Source organism: Acinonyx jubatus, chromosome E2 (assembly GCF_027475565.1).
Source record: "Acinonyx jubatus isolate Ajub_Pintada_27869175 chromosome E2, VMU_Ajub_asm_v1.0, whole genome shotgun sequence".
Taxonomy (NCBI): Eukaryota; Metazoa; Chordata; class Mammalia; order Carnivora; family Felidae; genus Acinonyx; species Acinonyx jubatus.
The window spans coordinates 532,020-552,400 of NC_069396.1; the positions used below are offsets into that span (position 1 = coordinate 532,020).

The following is a 20,381-nucleotide window of genomic DNA, read 5'->3' on the forward strand; positions in this document are numbered from 1 at the left end:
AAATAGTGCCTTGGTAGGTATAGTTTTTAGATTGTTTGAGATTCTCAGGGCAGGGGTAGGAAGAGTGCAATTTCTAGGTCAAATAGATTTTTTTTTTAATTTTTAATGTTTATTTTTGAGAGAGAAACAGTGTGAGCGGAAGTGGGGAGGGTGCGGTGAGAGAGGGAAGCACAGCATCTGAAGCAGGTTCCAGGCTCTGAGCTGTCCGCACCGAGCCGGACGTGGGGCTTGAACCCACAGACCGTCAAGATCATGACCTGAGCCGAAGTTGGACGCTTGACCGACTGAGCCACCCAGGCGCTCCTTAAATAGAAATTATTGGGTACTAGAAATTTTAGGGAGAAGGTAGGTGTGCTGACCCAGTGCGGTCAAGTCCACATTTGCATGGGCTTGATTCTTCTGCACACACACTTAGTTGTGACAGGATGCGTAAGTAAACGTATTGAATGAATACAAGTAATGATGTTAATAATGTGTTGTTGAACAATGTCAGTATGAGACTTATTATGTTGGGGTTTATACTGAAACTGGAAGTCAATTGTAGTATTTAATACTAAAGGGGTATGATTCTCATCAACACACAGAGACACAGGGGTGCTTGGCTGGCTCAGTAGGTGAAGCGTGCAATTCTTGATCTCGGGGTTGTGGGGTTGAGCCCCACACTGGGTGTAGAGGTTGCTTGAAACATAAAATCTTTGATAGAGACATAAAGACCAAGTGTAAAGCCTGCTGACCGTTCTAGCAACCAAGGAGACAAACACATACTGTTACGAGACTAAATTTGTCGGACCAGACAGGGCAGGGTGTTCCCTCCAGCCACTCTGGAGGAGAGTGGAGCCTGACCCGTGAGCTGCCAGTTGTGAGGGAACGCCAGCAGGGCTTCCCTGAACAGCCCCTCCTGTTGGGACCCCTCATGCACAGCCAGAAAGAGGGGACGTTGTCAGCACCCCTCCCCCCGTCCCATGGCAGCTCTGGCAAGGCCACTGCCCAAGTTCTACGTGCCATGGGTGCCCCCACCCCAATTCCACATTCTTCTTCTGGATCCTTTAATACTCGGCATCAGCTTACAGTCAAGCTCGGAGCCCGTGGGCCCCGCAGGGTGACTGTGCACGTCCCTGTTCTGGGACGTGACACCTTAAAGTGGAGTCCTCAGAGTCCAACCTTTTGTCCAAGTGTGGGGGACGTCCCATTCACCGTAACTGCCGAGTACTTATGCCACACCCCTTCGGAAATGGACGGGAAGGATTTTAAATTGCCCAGCAAGAGACTGGGATATGCTGCCTGCCATTCGTTCATCACCCTGCACCGGCAGTGACACCAGAGGGTTACTGATTCGCTCGTTGCCGCAAAGTTCACTCTCTGGGCCAGAGGCACTCTTGCCCTCTGCCAAGCTGCCAGAGCTCTGGGGCAGGTGAGCCCGAGGTGGTCACTGGGGGACCTCATTTCCCGAAGGGGCAGCTGCAGCTTCTCACAGGGCAGGTGGCCCTTCTGCCGTCATCGCTGAGACTCAGCACAGTGAAAAACGACAGCTCCTCGGGGCACTTGTTTATTCTCGTAAACCATAGGCGTCTACTGTGCTAGGGTTTCTGTGTCGGTAGTAGGGGCCCCATTCAGCCTGCTCCTGAATGGTTCTCTGCTCTTCACTTCTGATGGAACCGTAGCTGGTTAGAGTCTCTTGTGAGGCTTTAGTGATGATGATCTGTGGAATGACAGCTTTCTTCTTGCTCGAGTTTACCTTTACATCAGGTTTCTCTAGAAGGAAGAAAACATCCAGGTATTTATTTATTTATTTATTTTAATTTTTTTTTCTTTTCAACGTTTTTATTTATTTTTGGGACAGAGAGAGACAGAGCATGAACGGGGAAGGGGCAGAGAGAGAGGGAGACACAGAATCGGAAACAGGCTCCAGGCTCTGAGCCATCAGCCCAGAGCCTGACGTGGGGCTCGAACTCATGGACCGCGAGATCGTGACCTGGCTGAAGTCGGACGCCCAACCGACTGCGCCACCCAGGCGCCCCACATCCCGGTATTTAACATGTCTGTGGAAAAGCCCTTCTAGAAGGCAGAGAATGTCTGTGTTAGGGCCAGAGCAAAAGAATTAGATGTGTGGTTCAGGAAAAGAAGTGGTCAGGGTCAAAAGCAGTCAGAACATGTTACAGAGCTTTCATGGATTGACAGCTCAGCCAGGAGGCTGGTGAGTACTCGACGCCTCCTTCAAGGAAGGAAAAGGGAGACACGCTTCCACCATCCACCGTGGAGAGTCTGAGCTGCTGGCTGGCTCGTGCAACAGACCTGGAAGGAGAGAATGGAGAAAGAAGACAAAAGGCAGAGTCTGTCCCAGAGGTGAAGGTTCAGATACGCAGTTTCCCCTGCACAGAACCTTATCAGTCAGAACGCTGAAGAATTAGCATTTCTGATGTCGGCCACGACATCCTCTTAAACTTAAGCTTCCAAGGGTTGTGCAGAGCTTGCGAAATGCCAAGGTTGTCTTACGTTACACAAGACGAAAGCAGAAGTGCTTTCTTGCCTCCAGGGTCGTGTCTCCCAGCCCCCTCCCTGGGGTTACAGGTTTGAGGCACAGCCTTTCAGGCTTCTGTTGAGGCACTACAGAGAGGTCTCTTTCTGTGCGTGTACCCAATAGAGCAGGGAGAGTTAGAATAATCGCACTGCCGCAGAATTGTTACAAAACGCTATTGCACTGGTTCCATTGCTTTGTCCCCTGCTTAAAATACCTCATGAACCCAGCTACGGGCAGGGGCGGGTGGATAGTTGCTCGTTCTGTGTCAGACATCATTCTGAGCCCAGAGTAATGATGACGGTGACTTCCAGCTCACAGCAGTTTCTGAAGTAGGTCCTCTTATGAGCTGTGTTTTACAGGTGAAGGGACTGAGGCACAGAGAGGTCATGTGCTCAAGGCTGACGGTACAGGGAGATGCTGGGGCCCCGAGCTCCCTCCTTCTTCGTCACCGCATCCACAGCTCCGATGGTTTTAACTACCAGTGAAGGGCCCATGGCCTGCACCAGGCACTGAGAGTGTCCTTTTTATTTTTAGCATAAGTAAAAAAACTGCATTTCATCATATTTTGCATTTAAGTTGGGGAGTTCATGTTTTTTATATTAATACACACTTCTTGCGTATTAAGACTAAGAGGTGATGACTATGCGACTTAAAAACTGCATATGGAATGATGTGCACGCACTGTTTTGATGCTTTTAGGGTCACATTATGGAAGGGGGAGTCCGGCAGCGGCTCGCAGGGCTTGGCTGAGCCCCACGTTTGCACATACAGGGGTGGCCTCTTCCACGGCAGCCTGTGTTCCGCTGTCTGGGGCCCATCCATTACACAACCAGCTCCCTTTAATGAACATAACTGGGGTTATTTGCAGTTTTTATCTTTTTCAAGTGATGCTGCAATGAACATTCTTTCATTTATGTACTTGCACATTTGTGAGGGTGTATCTACTGGGTAATTTACTGGAATGAAGATTTTGGTAAGTATTGTCCAGTTGTTTTTTGTAAAGATTACATCAATACATATTTCCACTAAGACTCTATAAACAGGACATGTCTCCATCCCCTCCCCTCCCCTCCCCTCATCCTTGCCAATTTGCTAAATCTTTTCCCATTCATATGAAAATGGGAAGTACTGACTTCTGCCCCCACTGGTCCCAATCACCTTCCCTGAAGCTTTACCTTAGCATGGGGAGGTGAGCGTCTTGCTGCTTATTCACAGTCCAGTGGTGTTTATTTTCCTGTGAATGCTGGTCACATGCTTTGCTCATTTTGCACTTGGACCTTTTTTGTGTGCAAGAGCTTTTTGTACATTTAGGAAATTTGCCATTGGCGCTGGTACCGTAAACGGTTCAGACACATCAGTCTCTTTCTTCTGGCTCTTCGAGTCTGTCAGAGTGAAAAGGTGCTCCCTCCACCCAACCTACAAAAACTGTTACTGTTTTACTATGTTCATCGTTCTGGTTCCTGCAGAATTGGAGTAAGGGCCGAGGCAGCGTCGTTGCTTTCTCAGTGGTCCAGTCAGCTGTCTCTGAACCACCCAGCGAACTCTCCCGTCTTTCCTCCACTCCTTCCACTTGGTGCCTTCATCATGAATTCGTGACGGTGAGACACGCGTCCACCCTGCTGTCTCCATTGGCAACACACTTTCATGTCAGGGCTCAATCCCTCTTGTGCCTCTGCTCTGCCAGTTTCCTGCTATTTTTACGTTTTTATTCTCCTAGGTAAACATTAGAATAATTTGGTCCAGTTCCCAAAAAGAACTGTGGTGTTCTGATTGGGGTCACTGATTTTATAGATTAAGGGAGAGTTAACATCTTTACATTATTGAGGTTCTCTAATTCAGAACAAGAGTTCTTTAGAGTTTTAAAACGTTTTCACGTAGGAACACGAATCTTTTTTAGGACTCTTGATACAGATTACCTGTACTAGTTTTCAATTACTGTCTAACAAATCACCACACATTTAGTGGCTGGCTTAAAACAGTACCTGTATTTGTCATCCCCAATTCTGTTGGTCCTAAGTCCAGGCTACGATCCAGCTGTCAGCCAGACTGGATCTTCTCGCGGGCCTGGGGCCTTCCAAACTCATTCAGGCTGCTGGCTAGAGGTTCGTTCTTTATGGGTGACAGACTGACGTCCCTGCTTTCTTGCTGGCCGTTGGTAGAGGTTGCTCACAGCTCCTCTCACAATGTGGCAGCTTAAAAAAAAATTCTTTTGAGATATGATTGACACGGTAGCTTCCTTCTTCACAGCCACCTGACACTGACTTTTTAAAAAAGGCTTCTCTAGTTAGATCTGGCTGACCCAGAATAAACTCCATTTGAAGTCAAAACCAATGGATTACTAACGGGATCACAGGAGTAACACCCATCTTCTTCACAGGCCCCGCCCACATTCAAGGGGCAGAGGGATTCTACAGGCGTTGTTCCCGGCAGACAGGGATCTTGGGGCCTGAGAATCCCGCCTACCACATTACCAAGTTGTCTTCAGGAAAATCGGTATTTCCATCAACAATGTGTCAGAGCACTTGATCTGTTGTGTGTTATTCTTTGACCTTTCATATGATGCAAATATTTTTTGACCTTACCATTTGTTTTACGTTTGTTTATAGAGGATTTGGGGAGATGTTTTACTTTTTAACGTAGTCAGATTCTTCAGTTATCTCTTTGTAATGTCTTTGTTTTGACTCTTAGAAAGATGATCCCCACTGAGGACTCATATTAAAATGTACCTATTTTTGTAGTCATTTCTGTTCTTTGTTTTAAAGTTTATTTATTTTGAGAGAGACTGCACAAGTAGGGGATGGGCAGAGGGAGAAAGAATCCCAAGCAGGCTCTGTGCTGGCAGCGCAGAGCCCAAAGCGGGGCTTGAACCCACAAAGCCGGGAGATCATGACCTCAGCCGATACCAAGAACCGGTTGCCTAATGACTGGGGCCCCCAAGGCGCCCCTGTAGTCACTTCTTATATTCACTCTCCCCTAGCTGGAATTTCTCTGAGCACATAGCAGGAAGTTAAAATTCAACATGAGCTTTCCCTTAAAATGGTAAGCAATTCTTCTAGCATAATTTATTGTATAATTCTTCCTTTGCCACTTACTTTTGGTGCTAATTTTATACACACACACTCATAGTAAGGTCCTTTTTTTTTTTTTCTTTTTAATGTTTATTTTTTGAGACAGAGAGAGACAGAGACAGGGCATGAGCAGGGGAGGGGCAGAGAGAGGGAGACACAGGATGTGAAGCAGGCTCCAGGCTCCGACCTGTCAGCACAGAGCCTGACACAGGGCCTGAACTCACAAATTGAGAGATCGTGACCCGAGCCGAAGTCGGACGCTCAACTGATGGAGCCCCCCCAGGCACCCCAGTAAGGTCTTATTCTTGTCCATATTTTGTTTCATTGATCTATTATACCGGAACTATATTATTTTAATTATTACAAATTTTGATGTATTTTTTTTAAGATTTTATTTTAGTTTATTAAAATGTTTTTTCATGTCTATTTTTGAGAGAGGCAGAGCGAGAGGGAGACACAGAATCCAAAGCAGGCTCCAGGCTCTGAGCTGTCAGCACAGAGCCTGACCCGGGGCTCGAACTCACGAACCTCGAGATCATGACATGAGCCGAAGTTGGACGCTCAACCAGCTGAGCCACCCAGGTGCCCCTTAGATTTTATTTTTAAGTAATCTCTACACCCAATGTGGGGTTCGAAGTCACAACCCCAAGATCAAGAGTCACATGCTCTACAGACTGAGCCAGCCAGATGCCCCAATTTTGATACATTTTTAAACTTACAATTTTGAAGTTATTAATTCACAGAAAGTTCCGAAAGTACAGATAAGTCCCATATACCTTTCACCCAGTTTCCTCCAATGGTAACATCTTACATAATTACAGTACAATGGCAACACCAAGATGTTGATTTTGGCACAGTTTGTGTTCTGTGCCATTTTATCCCATGTAACCACCACTAAGATCAAGATCACTAAGATCCAGATACACCACAAAGACCTCCTCTTTGCTATATACCTCTATAGCCACACCTTTCTCCCCTCCCCCCAACCTTCCCGCCCCCCTGCCATCCTTAATGACTCTGGCAATCACTGGTCTATTCTCACATTTCTATAATTTTGTCATTTGGAGATTATATAAATGGAATCCTACAGCATGTGATCTTTTGAAATTGGCTTTTTTTCATTCAGGATATTTGAAATAGCTGACTTATTGCAAATAGGCACACTCTACCTTCAAAAAATTATGGACATATTCAGACACACATGAAAACAATAGTATAACGATACCCATATATGCATCACCCAGATTCAATGTTTTGTCCCTTTGTTTTGTCTATCTTCCTCAGTGTTTTTCCTGAGTACTGTCAAGCAAATCTCAGACATATAATTTTACCCATAGTTAATGCAATATGTTTATTAAATAGGGATTATTTTTAGCATAAGCACAATAACCTTGTCACATCTAAGAAAACCATTATTAATAACTAATACTCAATTTGGTATCTCAAGAATGACTTAGCCCAGGCCCACGCTGTATTTGGTTCCTAGGTCCCTCAAGTGTCCTTGCACAGTCCTCTCTGCTATGGACTGAATGTTTGGGTCCCCCCGGAAGTCAGGAAGTCGAGTGTGAAAGGCCTAATCCGCAGCAGGATGAAATGTGGAGGTGGGGCTTTGGGGAAGTGATTAGGTTGAGACGAGTTCATGAGGGTAGAGCCCCCACGATGGGATCAGTGCCCTTACAGGAGGAGGAGGAGGAGACCACAACCCTCTCTCCCCAGCCATGTGAAGACACAGCAATCTGGGGCACCTGGGTGGTTCAGTCATTTAAGCATCCAACTTCACCTCAGGTCCTGATCTCAGGGTTTGTGAGTTCGAGCCTGGCACAGGGCTCTGTGCTGACAGCTCAGAGCCTGGAGCCTGCTTAGGATTCTGTGTCTCCCTCTCTCTGCCCCTCCCCCACTTGTGCGCGCGCGCGCGCTCTCTCTCTCTCTCTCTCTTAAAAATAAATAAAATGTTGAAAAAAAAAGTCTTTACAGGCAAAATGTATCTGTTTATCCCCCTTGCAAAAAAAAAAAAAAAAAAAAAAGACGACGACACAGCAATTTGATGGCTGTTTGCAGGCCAAGGAGGGGTCCTCACAGGAATCGAATCAGATTGTTGGGACTCCTCCGCCTCTAGAATTAGGACGAATAAATGTCTGTTGTTGAAGCTACACAGTCTATGGCATTTTGTTACAGCAGCCAGAGTAGACCTTTTTTCCATGTCATTTATTTGCAGAAAAATCAGGGTCATTTTTTTCCCACTAGAATTTCCAGCATTTTGGAACTGGCCGATTGCACATTTTTGTGGCGTGTTAATGTGTGGTATAACGTGTGTATGTGGGTTTCGTAAGGCAAAGTTGTAAGTTATCTACAGAAGTAGCAAGACAACGAACCCATCCCACAGCTGCCACAGGTCAAGCGCAAGGTCAGACTCCACCTCTGCCCCAGCGCTTACCCTCCATTCTAGTTACCGCTGCTACATGACAACTTACCCCAACCCGTAGCAGCTTGAGACAACCGTTTTATTTTCTCACAATTTTAAGGGTCGGGAATTCAGGACAGGTTTGACCGGGCAGCTATCGCTTATGGTCCCCAGGTGGCTACAGTTGGATGCTGTCTGGGGCTGTGGTCTCTGAAGGCTCCGCTGGGCTGGACGTGCAAGACGGCGGCCCCCAGGGCTGGTCACTGATGCTACTGCTACGTGGTGTCTGGTGGCTCGGCCGGGGAGACCCCTGGGGGGGGGCCAGAATCACCTGAAGGTTTGTTCAGTCGCAAGTCTGGCCCTTAGGCTGGAAGGGCTTAGAGACCAGGGCCACGAGGCCGCCCCAGGGGGCTGGGCCCCTTCCCGGCGGGGTGTGGCGGCTCGGGGTTCCAGGCGCCTGTCTGCGTTCCGGAGAGCCAGGCGGGACGGCGTCGTCGCCTTTCCCAGCCCAGCCTCACAAACCACTTTTCTCCACCTTCTATTGGTTACAAGAGAATGTCAAGCTGGCAGAGATGTAAGGAGAGGCTACAGGCCCCGCCCAGGTGGGAGGGGCATCAAGGTCACACGGCAGAACCGGAGGCAGAGCAGGGGCTGCGGCTGCCTTTGGAAAATGTCCTCAGCCGCACCACTCTTTCCACTTCGCAGCAAATCTCAGACACCGTCTCCGTCAGTCACATCGATTTATACTTCAGTACTTTGGGTGCAGCTCTGAGAGACAAGGACTGGTGTGTATTCCGTGCGTTTTGAAGCATAATTCACACAAGATAAAATGCCCAGTCCTTAACTGCACAGCTGGATTCGTTTTCACAATTGTATGCACCTGTGTGATCACCCCCACAAGAGGCAGAACTTTCTACCACCATGCAGCGTCCCCACGGGCTCCCTTCCAGTCAGCTAGCCTCTCCCTCCCTCATTCCTACCCCAGAAAGAACTTTCTGGTTTTTATCCCATAGTAGTAAGACCTACTTTTATTATTTATGTGATACACAGCATTTTCGACTCGTTAGGACTCTCCATGGCTCTTAGGCTTTTGTAGTATTAGGTTAGTTGAAGGAAACTTCGACTCCCAAGGCCCTACTTTTTCCAAATCTAATAGGGAAATTCTTCAGCTTTACAGCACAAATGTGAGAGAGAAGCTGCTCATGCCCTAGTTTAAATGTTCCACCTGGCAGACCAGGTGTCTGCAGTTCTGATCGCCGGATCCTGCTCTCTGCAAGGTGACCAAGACCCGCTGCGTCCGCCTTATTGAACGCAGCCTTTTCTGGGTTTACTTGATCTCTTTGCAACATTTAATGCTGTTGACCAAATTACCTTCTTTCTTTTCTAACAGCTTTGTTGCGGTATAATTTACATACCATAAAATTCACCTGTTTGAGGCATACCATTCAGTGATTTTTCGTAAACTTTCAGTGTTGGTCACCCATCGTTCCAGTATTGAGAACATTTCTGTCACCTTCAAAAGACCCCTTGTTCCCATTTATAGCTGATCCCTGCTCCCACCCTTAGTCTAGGCTTCCCTTTATATAAATTTGTCTTTCCTGGACACTTCACATAAATAGAATAACGATACATGTGGTCTCTTACATTTGGCCTCTTTCAGTGGACTATCAGGATTTGGGGACTCCCTCACGGGCACGATGTCAGTAGCTTGTTCCCCGTCACTGCTGAGATGCCGCCTTAGATGGAGAAACCACACTCTTCGCCTTCTCTCTTGAAACTCCACCTTCACTCTCGCTCTCTGACCTTGCCCCTCTATATCCACCGTCTCTCTACCCTCTGAAAGGAGGGTGTGACAGGCACTAGATGCCTCTCCAGCCGACACCCACCTGCCTGTACTGGCAGAAGTTCAGCCCCAGAACTTTCACATCTGAGCCTATCCTGGTGATGCTGGGCAGGTGAGACACTCCAAGGGAAGGTTCTTGCACGGAGAATGGCCTCTCGTGAACGAGACAGCAGTCCGGTCTGCACGTGACGCCAAGGGCCATCCAGCTCTCTGACAACACTGAGGGTGGCAAAAGCGTAGACCCAAACAGTCCTTGATGCCATGGCATGCTGCTGAGCAAGCCACCGTGAGTGCCCTCTTGTGACCCTTCATTTGGGAGGTGTTGAAGCCCTCAGCAGTACAGCCGCACCTTGTTAGCTGCTCTGTGACTTGCAGCCAGAAGGCTCCTGACCGACCGGCAGCGTTCTTCAAACCTCCTTCCCAGGACGCTGGCCCTTCCTGCAGTCTTCCACTCAGGCAAGGGTTCATACAGCAGGATCTGGAGTCCGGGCTTTGCTCCCAAGCCCAGCACCCTCATTTCAAACGGCTTCCTGCCCTTGACCTCACAGGTGCCTCAATCGGAGCCCACCCGTGCTCACCAGGCCAGCATCGTCTGACCTACCAACCATTCATTCCTAGGTCAGTGATGCCCCACGTCCCCTCCAACAGCAGGGTCTGCGGGTCCTACCTCCCGCATCCTTTCAGAATTCCTACTGCCAATACTTCATTAGTTCCTACTCCGTTGCTGCCATGGGCCTATGACAGGTCCCCTCACTACCCCCGAGTAGCCTCTATTCTGGAGAAAGACTTCTCCAAGGCACAAACCCCATCACACCTGCCTTGTTTTAGTAATTTAACAGTTGCGTTTCCATAATGCACATGATAAAATTGATGAAAGGCTTCATATTCTGGCTGCTTCTGCGGCCTCATCCCCCACCCACCCCCACCTGCAAAGGTCTGGCCACACTGGGCTGCCAACAAAGTGAATACATTCACCAAACTGACCTCTCTGTCCCACCGACGTCCTAGTTCCTCTGATCCCTGTGCCCCGGGTTGAGTTCCCACATCCCTTCTTACAGGACTCCCAGGTCCTGTTCCAGTTTGCGGAATGTTGAGGGGGCAACAGTCCTGCCCAAAGACACTCGGCCCTCGGGAACCGTGGGTCTGCCTTGCAGCCAGACGCTGCGAAGTCCCTCTGGACTCTGCTATGCATCTACCATCTGGAAAGTTACCCAAACCTTTATCCAACTGCTGTTTTCCGCCGACAGTTCTGGATATTTACCTCCTACATAAAGGGCCTAAAACCCTTCCCTCACTAGGGCATGCCCCCTGCCACTGGTATCCCACCACTCAGGCTCCTTTCTACACCACCCCCACGTTCCCCGGCCTCAGGTTCTGTCCCCTCCTGGGCGTGCCTTGCCTTCGACTTCAGATGAAGGCCACTGCCGCTTGGCTGCCCCTCTCTTTCCATGGAGGCTCTCTGCAGGCTTAGTGTCCGGAGGCTTCTCAGACTCTTGAGAATGCCTGCCCGTCGGCCTTTCCTTGGCCTTGGGAACTGAATAGACGCGCCCCTTTTGCTCCTCACCTGAAACACACGGACAATTAGTCCTACAGTTTACTGGATCCCAATCCTTCAGTTGGCTGCTTTGGCCCACAATGAAACAAGGAAGCTCGCAAGCCTTGGGTCCGTCCGTCTCTCTGAACGTGGGTGTTTCCGTGGGTGAAAAGACTCCCGAGGCACAGTCCTCCCCAGGGAGGACTCAGGCGCCTCACTCAGGAGTGAGGAGCGGGGGCGGGTGTGGCGCCCAGCGCCCCCAGCCCCCGGCGTGGGCGGACCCCGCCGAGCGCCCGTGTCGCCCCGCCAGCCCTGCGCGAACCGCGGCCGCGGGGCCTATGAGACGACGGGCCGACGGCCCTTTACCTTTCCTAGGTTTGTGTTTGCTTTTGGAAAGTCCCATAGGTGAGCCCACAGCTCCCCGGCGCAGCCCCGCACTCCGTACCTCTGCTGGCGCGCCGCGGGAGTGACTCACAGACGCTAACCCGGCCGACCTGCGCGGGTCTCCACGGCAACGGCCCGCCCCGCCCCGCCCGCGGGACTTGCGTCGTGGTCTCGCGAGAGCTGCCGGTCGCCGGAAGTGGGCGGTGACCCCGGAAGTTCCCTCGCGACGGAGCTGTTTGGTGCGATCGACTCGGCCCCGGGGTTCCCGTCAGTCGGTTCCTGCGAGGGCTGCCCCTGCCGGACCTGCCATGGACGGTAAGAGACCCCGCCCACCGGGGGAGGGCGGGGCTCAGCCGGGCTCCCCCAGGCCTCAATCTCGGACAGCCATCTCCGATCCCTGGGCCTAGACCCCAGACCCCGATACCCGACCAGGGATTTGGATCTCCGGCCCTGTACCCCGATCCTCGATCCCCGGAGCTTCGAGCCCAGAACCCGATAAGGATCCTCAACCCCACACCCTGCCCCCCTGCCCCCAGACTCCTCAGCGTCCGCCTCCCAACCCCCCAGCTCCTATACCGGCTAGGGACATCGGCCTCCTTGGGGTCCTGGGATGTCAGGTCAGAGGGCACCAGAAAAGGAGACAGTTGCACCACTGCCCCCAAAACACCACTAAGAAAAATAGGAAGAGCTCAGGCAAAAAGCACTTACTGTGGGCCAGGCACGGTTGTGCATGTGGCCTACTGTACAACAGCTCTTGAGATAGGAACTTTATGCCCCAATCCTGCAGATGCGGAAACAGAGGTAGTCATCTAGCTCCCTCTGGTCTTGTCCTCCACTGTCTACAGCACTCACTCCGCCCCGTCCGTGCTCGGGGACACTAAAGAACAGGAAGAATCAGTGGTAAAGTGAGGTACATACATTTGCTAGAACGTTTAGGGGCTGGTGTGATAGGTATCAAAACTCACTTTGTGAAACGTAAAAAAACTGTACAACTGTGTCGTTGTCACAAAGGAAGTTCTACGGCGGTTGCTTCAGCACCACACATCCAGCACTCCCATCACCACAAATGTTGGGTTTTGCCCCATAGTTTACCCAGTTCTTGGGGGAACTTTCTTTTGGCCGTTTAGCTTTTTTCCTGGGTTAGGTTTTGCCTTAACAGCTGTTTGCTCTCCAGAGCCCGTTCCTGCTCCTCACGTGTGAAGAGAAGGAGGAAGGGAGCCAGGGTCACACCGTAAGGTAGAGAGTTGGAGAGCCTGCCAGGAGTGTCCCTTAGCTCTGATTTACAGATTCACAGGCGGCTTTGGCCTTGACCAGGGCCTGCACTGATAGGTGGCAGATGCACGGGGCTACCTGAAACCCCACTGGGTTCTCAGCGGGGGGCGGGGGGTGCTTGCTTTGCATTTGTGAACACTCAACACCCTCCTGGTTGCAGGATTTCCTTCCTGCATTTTGGGCTAGTGCAGCAAACCCTTTCAGACGTCATTCTCCGAATCTAGAAATTGAATAAATAGAGTTTCCACGTGAATCTGGACTGTCTGGTCCTTGAGTTTGGGTGTGTGAGTAGCAAGAGTGAGCTGTCAGTACTCCCACGTCTCTTTGGTTCCTCTGTGTCGGGAGGGAGGCTCCTGAGCCTGAGTTGATGGCCCAGGTATGCCAGCTGCCATGGAGGGTGGTCTCTGTAGGTCAGCTCTCTGATAGCATAAGAGTCCTCATTCTACTTTTTTTATCCATTTACTTTTGGGGAGAAAGTGTCTATAAAATATCCTCCAGTACCGAGTTTTATTAGATTGGGAAAGAATCCCAAAGGTCTTTGTAAAGTTGCATTAATTACAAACGACTCCTTGGCTTTTCACTGAGGGCCACGTGCTGCGTCCATGACCTCATTGGCCTGCACACTGATCCTTGAGGCCAGCCGGTGCCATCCTGGTGTTCTCTGGAAGGAGTCACAGGTTAGGGGAACTGTGTTTGTCCAAGCCCTCTGGCTAGCGGGGGAACAGAGGTAGCACACGGTCCAGCTTCTGCCTCCAGTGTGGGCTGGGCTTCCAGCAAGGCCCCATCCATGCCTGCGTCCTGATCCGGCTCTTTGTGTCCAGGAGGGTCTTAGCGGCCCCCTCTGGTTGTTAGAAGTGCCCCCTTGTCTTAGCTGGAATCCTCAGACCATCTCCTTTTTTTGCAGATACCCTGTTCCAGTTGAAGGTATGTACCAAATGACCTTTCACCCCAACCCTGTCCTGGTGGTTGGCAGATGAGGTCAGATGCTGGCAGTTGCAGTCAGAAGCACAGATTTCTGCACGGTGCTCACCCAGACTGATGACGAAGGGGGGTATCGAATTGGCTCCATGGCACATTCCTTCTTTCCTTGTCTTGGGCTGAGCAGAAGCAACTGAGTGGGCGAGTCCATGAGACAGCGAGCACGTTGAAAAGACACAACTTGGGTGTTAGGTGCGTCCCTTGATAGGCACGTAGAACTGTGCTTCCAATTCTTTAAAATCCTATCGAAGGCGAGCGTTCTAGGCAGCGGAGCCGGCCTCTTATGACTGGCCCAGGGCAAGCTTCTCCATAACCACCCGTGGTTAGTTGTGACAGACCGGGCAGGAGTGGCGTGCAAAGGTGTTCACAGTAGCTCGTCTCCTCGTCTCACTGGCTCAGCTCTGCCGGGGGGGAGTGGGGAGCACCTGGCAGCACCCAGGCACTTTGTTCAGCAAGCTTCCACCTTGTGGACCGTGCTCAGGGCCGCATTTCCGAGTCAGGAAAATCTGGATTTTTCCCTTAAGCAGAGGAGGAGTGTGAGGTGGGCAGACAAAAGAAATCCTTTCCGTAGGACGGACAAACGGCCCCGAGAGGGAGCATCCACCTGCCCTCTGCAGCGGTGAGGGCTTCAGATCTGTGCTGCCCTCCGCCAGCCACACGGAGCCCTTGGAATGTGGCTAGTTTGAGGAACTGAATTGTTACTTGTACATCATCTTAGGTAACTGGAACTTAGATAGCCATATGTGGCTAGTGGCTCCTTTGCTGGACAGTGGGGGCTTACCGAGTCTGAAGGAAGCAAGGTCGGGATGCTAGGTGCAGCAGACACTGATGTAAAAGCACCTAAGCAGTGAATGGGAATGGTGAAGGACCTTCGAGAGCGTGCCCTGCCCTGTGAGCCCAGCACTCGGGGAGGTGGGTTTTCACAGGTCGGATCGTCTGAGTGAGAGGTGCAGGAGCAGTCAGGAGGGCCCGTGTGATGCTGGGTGATGCAGGGGCCCCACCTCTGCATGTGCTCCCAGGACTGGCCAGTGGAACACGTGGGCTGGTGCCTCAGAGCGGGTTGGCGGAAGGACAAGGGGCTATATATAGAAAAAAGGCGGGGCTCCTGGGTGGATCTTGGGGGTCGAACGGTTTGCGAGATCAAGCACCGTGTGGGGCTCTGCGCTGACAGCATGGAGCCTGCTTGGGATTCTCTCTCTGCCCCTCCCCCACTCACGCATGGGCGCCCTCTCGCGCTCGCTCACTCAAATTTTAAGAGAAAGAAAGGAGGGAGGGTTCTGGGGACAGAATTCTCTCGCAAAGAGGGCCATCCTTGGGTATGTGACACTTTTGCAGATTGAGATATATTTCAAGTAGATGTCGGGTTGCCTCAGCTGGACCCGGTCTGGGATGTTCCGGGACAGAAGTGGCCAGTGGGGGGACGCCCACGAGAGGGCGGTGTTTGTGGCTCCAGGTCAGGCAGCGGCCCCTCCCCCACCCCACCACATCTAGCGGGTGCAGGGGCCCCCCTGGGCTGAGGCCTGCACGTGGGAGCCCCGTGCCACATCATCCTGCTTCCAGACCGGGCTTCCCAGAGGGGCTGCGGTACCAGGGCGTTGCGTTCGCTGCCCAGCAGCCCCTCCCATACACGGTACCATGTGACGAGAGCACTCCGAGGTGTGTGTCTGCTGGGAATTGTGAATTATTCCCCAGGCTACTTGGGGTAGCTTGAAACACACACTGTCAAGTTTTTTCTGTGTACGTTGAAAATCCCTAAGTAGTGGCAATTGTGTGAGTTGCCTTTTTAACTTCCCACTCCGGGGGAGGGTTTGGGCAGGGTGTTCTGGGAGAGGACCTTGTAGGAAACCCTCACGGCCCTCCCTTTCCCCCGAGCCTCAGAGACCCAGGGAGCCCCCTTCGTGCAGCCCTGGGCCGTGAGGACACTGGCGGAATGGGGGCAGGGAGGTGCTGGTGAGGGTGGGGGGCCTGCCGGAGGGCAGGCTCTGTCCGACCTCAGTGTCCTGCTTCCGCTCAGTTCACCGCAAAGCAGCTGGAGAAGCTGGCCAGGAAGGCAGAGAAGGACTCCAAGGCGGAACAGGCCAAAGTGAAGAAGGTGAGGCCGCGTCTGTGGTTGTGCTGGCGCCTTCTTTCCGTGTGGGGGGCGCTGCCCGCGACTCTGGCCGCGGCTGTTCTCACAGGAGCCAGCTCGAGGCCTGCGGTGGCTCCGGTCTGCCCCCGGCCCCCCGAGAGTGTCCAGAGCCAAAGGACCGTGCTTGCCTTGCCTTTGTTTCTTTGACTGTCCGCGCCTTTTATCCACTTCCAAAGTGCTGAACCTGCTTTCTCACAAACCGTGCGGGAGGCGGGCTTCCGGCCACCCCTGCCGTGACCCCTTCCGGCTGTCTTCCTTCCGCACCTGGTGCCTCGGGCCTCAGAACCTGGGCAGCGGTGAGGCAGCCCCTCCGCTGGCGAAGGGCGGGGCTGGCGGTGTCCACGCCGCAGAGGGGAAGGTGGGAGGGGTCTGCCAGCTCTCAGGCGGGCCTTTCTAGCAGCCGTTTACAGGTGCAGCAGATCCTGGGGGTATTGGATTTGGGGGCTCCCAGGGCAGAGGGGAAACTGGACGGCTGGCTCCACTCTGGGTCCTTCGTGTTCCCCCGCGGTTGTGCTTGCTTCGGCACCAGCATGTCCCGCCCCGGTTTCGTGAGAGGGAGCGCGGCGGGAGGAGAGAGGCCGGGCCCGGCTCTCCTGCTCAGCCCTCAGTGCTGGCTGGTCTGGCGCCCGGCCTGGACACCCCAGCTCCCGGATAGGCTTGGGGCCTAGCATCTCTGCACTTTCACGAAGCCCGCAGGCGGAAGGGGCTGCCCCACGCTAGCGCATCTCGCCCTCGGCAAAGCCAGGACCAGGTCCCTGAGCAGGGCAGGCAGGGTTCGGACAAACAGCCATGTTCTCCCAGCTGGTGCCTCCCCGACTTTCAGGCCCTTCAGCAGAAGAATGTGGAGTGCGCCCGCGTGTATGCCGAGAACGCTATCCGCAAGAAGAATGAAGGTGTGAACTGGCTCCGCATGGCATCCCGCGTGGACGCAGTGGCCTCCAAGGTGCAGACGGCCGTGACCATGAAGGGGGTGAGTGCTCGTGCCCGGGGTCGCCTGCCACAAGGACCGGCCTCTACCGGCAGGGCCGGGGGGCCTGGCTGGGCCGGGGGAGCCACGCCAGACCCCTTTGGGCGTGGAGTAGGGATCACTCAACACCATCAGGGCAGCACCAAAGGACAGGACGCGTCGTCCTCAGTCTTCTTCAGTGCCCACGGTCTGGGGACCTACCAGGAGAGAGCCTTGCAGCCTGTCCTGAACCTGGCTTGGCTGGGCCGGGCCTGGAGTCCTGTGGGCCTTGTGGTGGGGGACTGCGTGCCTGGGGAGGGTGCAGAGGGCCCGTCCTTCCTTTAGTTCTGTCGCCGCCTCACGTTCTCCCATGCCAGGTGACCAAGAACATGGCGCAGGTGACCAAAGCCCTGGACAGGGCGCTGAGCACCATGGACCTGCAGAAGGTCTCTGCGGTGATGGACAGGTTCGAGCAGCAGGTGCAGAATCTGGACGTGCACACGTCGGTATGTCGCCCGTGGTCTGGGTGTGCAGGGGTGCATCCGGGGGGCGGCTCGTGGTGGGCCACGCGTGTGTTTCCCTAGCGGTGCCCCGTGGCCGGGGGCGGGGGTCACCTCCAGAGCACCCGAGTCTTGTGGAGGCTGGAGTCGGCACACGGAGGCCTAGCAGAGAAGAGGGAGGCCTGGGGCTAGGGTGTGGGGGCCTCTCCCAGTGATTGGCCAGAGAGGCTGTGTGCAGACGTGTCAGCTCAACATCCAGGGAGCTGAGAGCGCTGGAGGAAGTGCCCTAGAGAGAGTGGGGGCGGGAGCCTCGTGCGGGTGGAGGGAGTGGGCAGGAAACGTGGTTGAGCTGGGTGGCCGGAAACGGGGCCGCGGCGGTCCTCCTGAGGCTGCAGGGGAGGTTCCTGGGGCCTGCACCCACCTGTCCAGAACGTGACCCCCAGGTAATGGAGGACTCCATGAGCTCGGCCACCACGCTGACCACGCCACAGGAGCAGGTGGACAGTCTCATCGTGCAGATCGCCGAGGAGAACGGCCTGGAGGTCCTGGACCAGCTCAGCCAGCTGCCCGAGGGCGCCTCCGCCGTGGGGGAGAGCTCTGTGCGCAGCCAGGAGGACCAGCTGTCCCGGAGGTGGGCTCGGTGCCCCAGAGGTACACCCCCGGTCCCTCCTCCATGCTCTTGACGCTAGGGTTGTGGGGGAGGGGCTCGGTGCCCCCAACCTGTGCTCTGATGTGGGGGAAGGGAGGCGCAGCATGGCCTTAGGGGGAGCGCTTGTGCGGTAGACTTTGGCCCAGCGAGTACCGCTCTTTCCAGGAGGCCCCCGCCCCGAGGCCCAGTCCAGGGCCCATCTGATCACCTCTCTCCCCTGCTCCTTGTTCAGTGTCTGTGTTGTGTGTCAGCCATGGTGCTCCCACACCTGTCCACTGCTCGCTTGAGGAAAGGAGGTCTCTGCTGTCCCTAACATACCAGATTCTTGACAACGTGTGGCCATTCCCCGAGCCTTCCTCTGCTGTCCCCACGCAGCCATGCAAAGCTGAAGTTGAAAGGAGAGGGTCACGGCTCCATGGATAGGTGTGGGGCCTTTGGCCCCCAGGGTGGGCGTCTTGTCCTTGAGCGCACAGCAGGTCAGAGTGCTTCTGCCCCTCGCCCTCCCTCACAGGAGTTGTGTTGGTTCACAGGTTGGCCGCCTTGAGAAACTAGCTGAGATCCTGCTGCAGGGCCCTGCGTCCCCCGCCTCGACGTGCGGGAAGGGCCGGGGACGAGGGCTACGTCTCCCCCCCCCACCCCACGCCTCTTGCCTTCCTGCACGCCCTGCAGCGCAGCCCTGACCTCCAGGCCTGGGAATTGTTCCTCTTAGCGTAGATGGTAGCTCTGTGTCCTGGTGGGTGAGTTTGCACAAACTTCTGACTTCTGTGGGTTATTTCTGTGACTTCGGGCTGACCAGCTTGGGGTTCTGCAGGCCTCCCCCTCTCCATCTCCTACCCTCTGAGGAGTTGATGGGGACTGACCAGTGGACACTGTGTGGACCGTGGGGGCCTCCGGACTCCGTGCTGCTGGCAGTCAGCAGGGGTCAGGGCTGCTTCCTGCTTCGGGCCGCGTCCCCACTCGGGGTTTCAGTGTAAGCCTCCAGGCTCTGAGTCCAGGCGGGCCCACCCGGGGGCTGGGGCGGGGGGGGTGTGTGTGTCTCGTTCCACTGCCGCCTCCGGAGGACCTGGGCCCTGAGAGCCGTGTCGTGTGTCCTCCAGGAACTCAGGGTCTGCACCGAGGCCCCTCCCAGCGGGGAGCAGACGGTCTCACGCTCCTGGTCGGGTGCTGCCCCTGCACCGTGCTCTCCTGTACTGTAAATAATAGGTGCCTCCCCGCGACTGGGCTCTCCTCCTGCCCACACCGTCAGACCTGGAAGTCAGAGTGGCTGGCCGGAGCTCGGGGGCTGGGAGAGGTGCCCCCGGCAGGGCCGTGGCAGCCACAGCCGAGCAGCTGGCTGCAGCCCCCTCCTGAAGATTTTCCGTGACGGGCTGTGGTTTCTAGTTTTTTCATGTCCTGAAGTTTACTTTGTTTTCTTGAAGCTTCCTGGGTTTTTTGTTTTTTTGCCAAAATAGGAGCAGGCGGCAGATGGGGGGTGTTGGTCCAAGCCTCCTTCTTGGCACAGGCTGGGGGGGTGGGACGGTGGGTAATTCGTGGCTGGTACTGAGCAGGGCCCAGCTCCGTGCTCGACTGACCCCCCGACCAGTCCTCCCCAGATGCCTTCAGCTGCCGGGCCTGCCCTCACACCCACGGCTCTTGTGCACGGAAACGTTGGAGGCCCTTACCGTGACTCGCTATGTCTGATCTCTTGGGCCTGGTGGCTGTGGGTGTTCTGTGAAGTCCACTGTGTTGGCCTGGGCACTCGGGACGGTGATGGGAGACCCCAGAGGGAGGGTCAGAGTGCTGGCTTCCCTTCCTCAGTGCCAACCTCGCCTCACTCCCTGGCCGTGGTCTCTCAGGGCGCCCACGTGCAGGGGTGCAGAGAAGGTCCTGAGAGTCCTGCTGCCCAGGGGGTACAGGGCTCCATGGCTGTGGCTCATCAAAGAGCAGTGGGTGTGTTTGCCCGGTTCCTAAAACACTGTTGTGAGTAAACAAATTGATCCCTGAGAACTTTCTCTAGCTTTGCTTTCCTGGCTTTGGGTTGGGCAGGGGGCCGTAGGTGGGGCCGTAGGCGGGACCCTTGGTATGGCTCTCTGGCCCCCATTTAGGAGGCTGAGGAGGGGTACCTAGAGGAGGGCGGGTGGGGTGGGGGGTGAGGTATGCATGTTCTCAGGCTCCACCCCC

The 20,381-nt window shown here is 54.1% G+C and overlaps 2 protein-coding genes across 2 annotated transcripts; one reads left to right on the forward strand and one right to left on the reverse strand.

The window, feature by feature from the left end:
- Window positions 1-83: 83 nt before the first annotated feature.
- On the reverse strand, window positions 84-11,856 carry SPATA33 (spermatogenesis associated 33). Its single transcript, XM_027076489.2, has 3 exons — window positions 11,731-11,856; window positions 11,230-11,394; window positions 84-1,752 (listed from the first exon to the last, which is right to left on the reverse strand). The coding sequence occupies exons 1-3, from the start codon at window positions 11,765-11,767 to the stop codon at window positions 1,547-1,549; spliced, it is 408 nt and encodes a 135-aa protein (XP_026932290.1). The 5' UTR covers window positions 11,768-11,856; the 3' UTR covers window positions 84-1,546.
- An 88-nt stretch (window positions 11,857-11,944) lies between these two features.
- CHMP1A (charged multivesicular body protein 1A) lies at window positions 11,945-20,212 on the forward strand. The gene is made up of 7 exons (XM_015070594.3): window positions 11,945-12,063; window positions 13,925-13,944; window positions 16,013-16,090; window positions 16,950-17,096; window positions 17,450-17,578; window positions 18,016-18,203; window positions 18,752-20,212. The coding sequence occupies exons 1-7, from the start codon at window positions 12,057-12,059 to the stop codon at window positions 18,771-18,773; spliced, it is 591 nt and encodes a 196-aa protein (XP_014926080.1). The 5' UTR covers window positions 11,945-12,056; the 3' UTR covers window positions 18,774-20,212.
- The last annotated feature ends 169 nt before the right edge of the window (window positions 20,213-20,381 follow it).

What these genes read in the sequence shown, in the direction of transcription:
- SPATA33 (XM_027076489.2), bottom strand. Translation starts at nt 11,767, where the DNA reads ATGGGACTTTCCAAAAGCAAACACAAACCTAGGAAAG. An exon ending in CAAACACAAACCTAGGAAAG is followed by an intron (nt 11,395 to 11,730) that starts GTAAAGGGCCGT and finishes CGTGTGTTTCAG; the next exon opens with GTGAGGAGCAAAAGGGGCGC. An exon ending in GCCTTCATCTGAAGTCGAAG is followed by an intron (nt 1,753 to 11,229) that starts GCAAGGCACGCC and finishes TCTTCCTTCTAG; the next exon opens with AGAAACCTGATGTAAAGGTA.
- CHMP1A (XM_015070594.3), top strand. An exon ending in AACAGGCCAAAGTGAAGAAG is followed by an intron (nt 16,091 to 16,949) that starts GTGAGGCCGCGT and finishes CCCGACTTTCAG; the next exon opens with GCCCTTCAGCAGAAGAATGT. An exon ending in ATCTGGACGTGCACACGTCG is followed by an intron (nt 17,579 to 18,015) that starts GTATGTCGCCCG and finishes CGTGACCCCCAG; the next exon opens with GTAATGGAGGACTCCATGAG.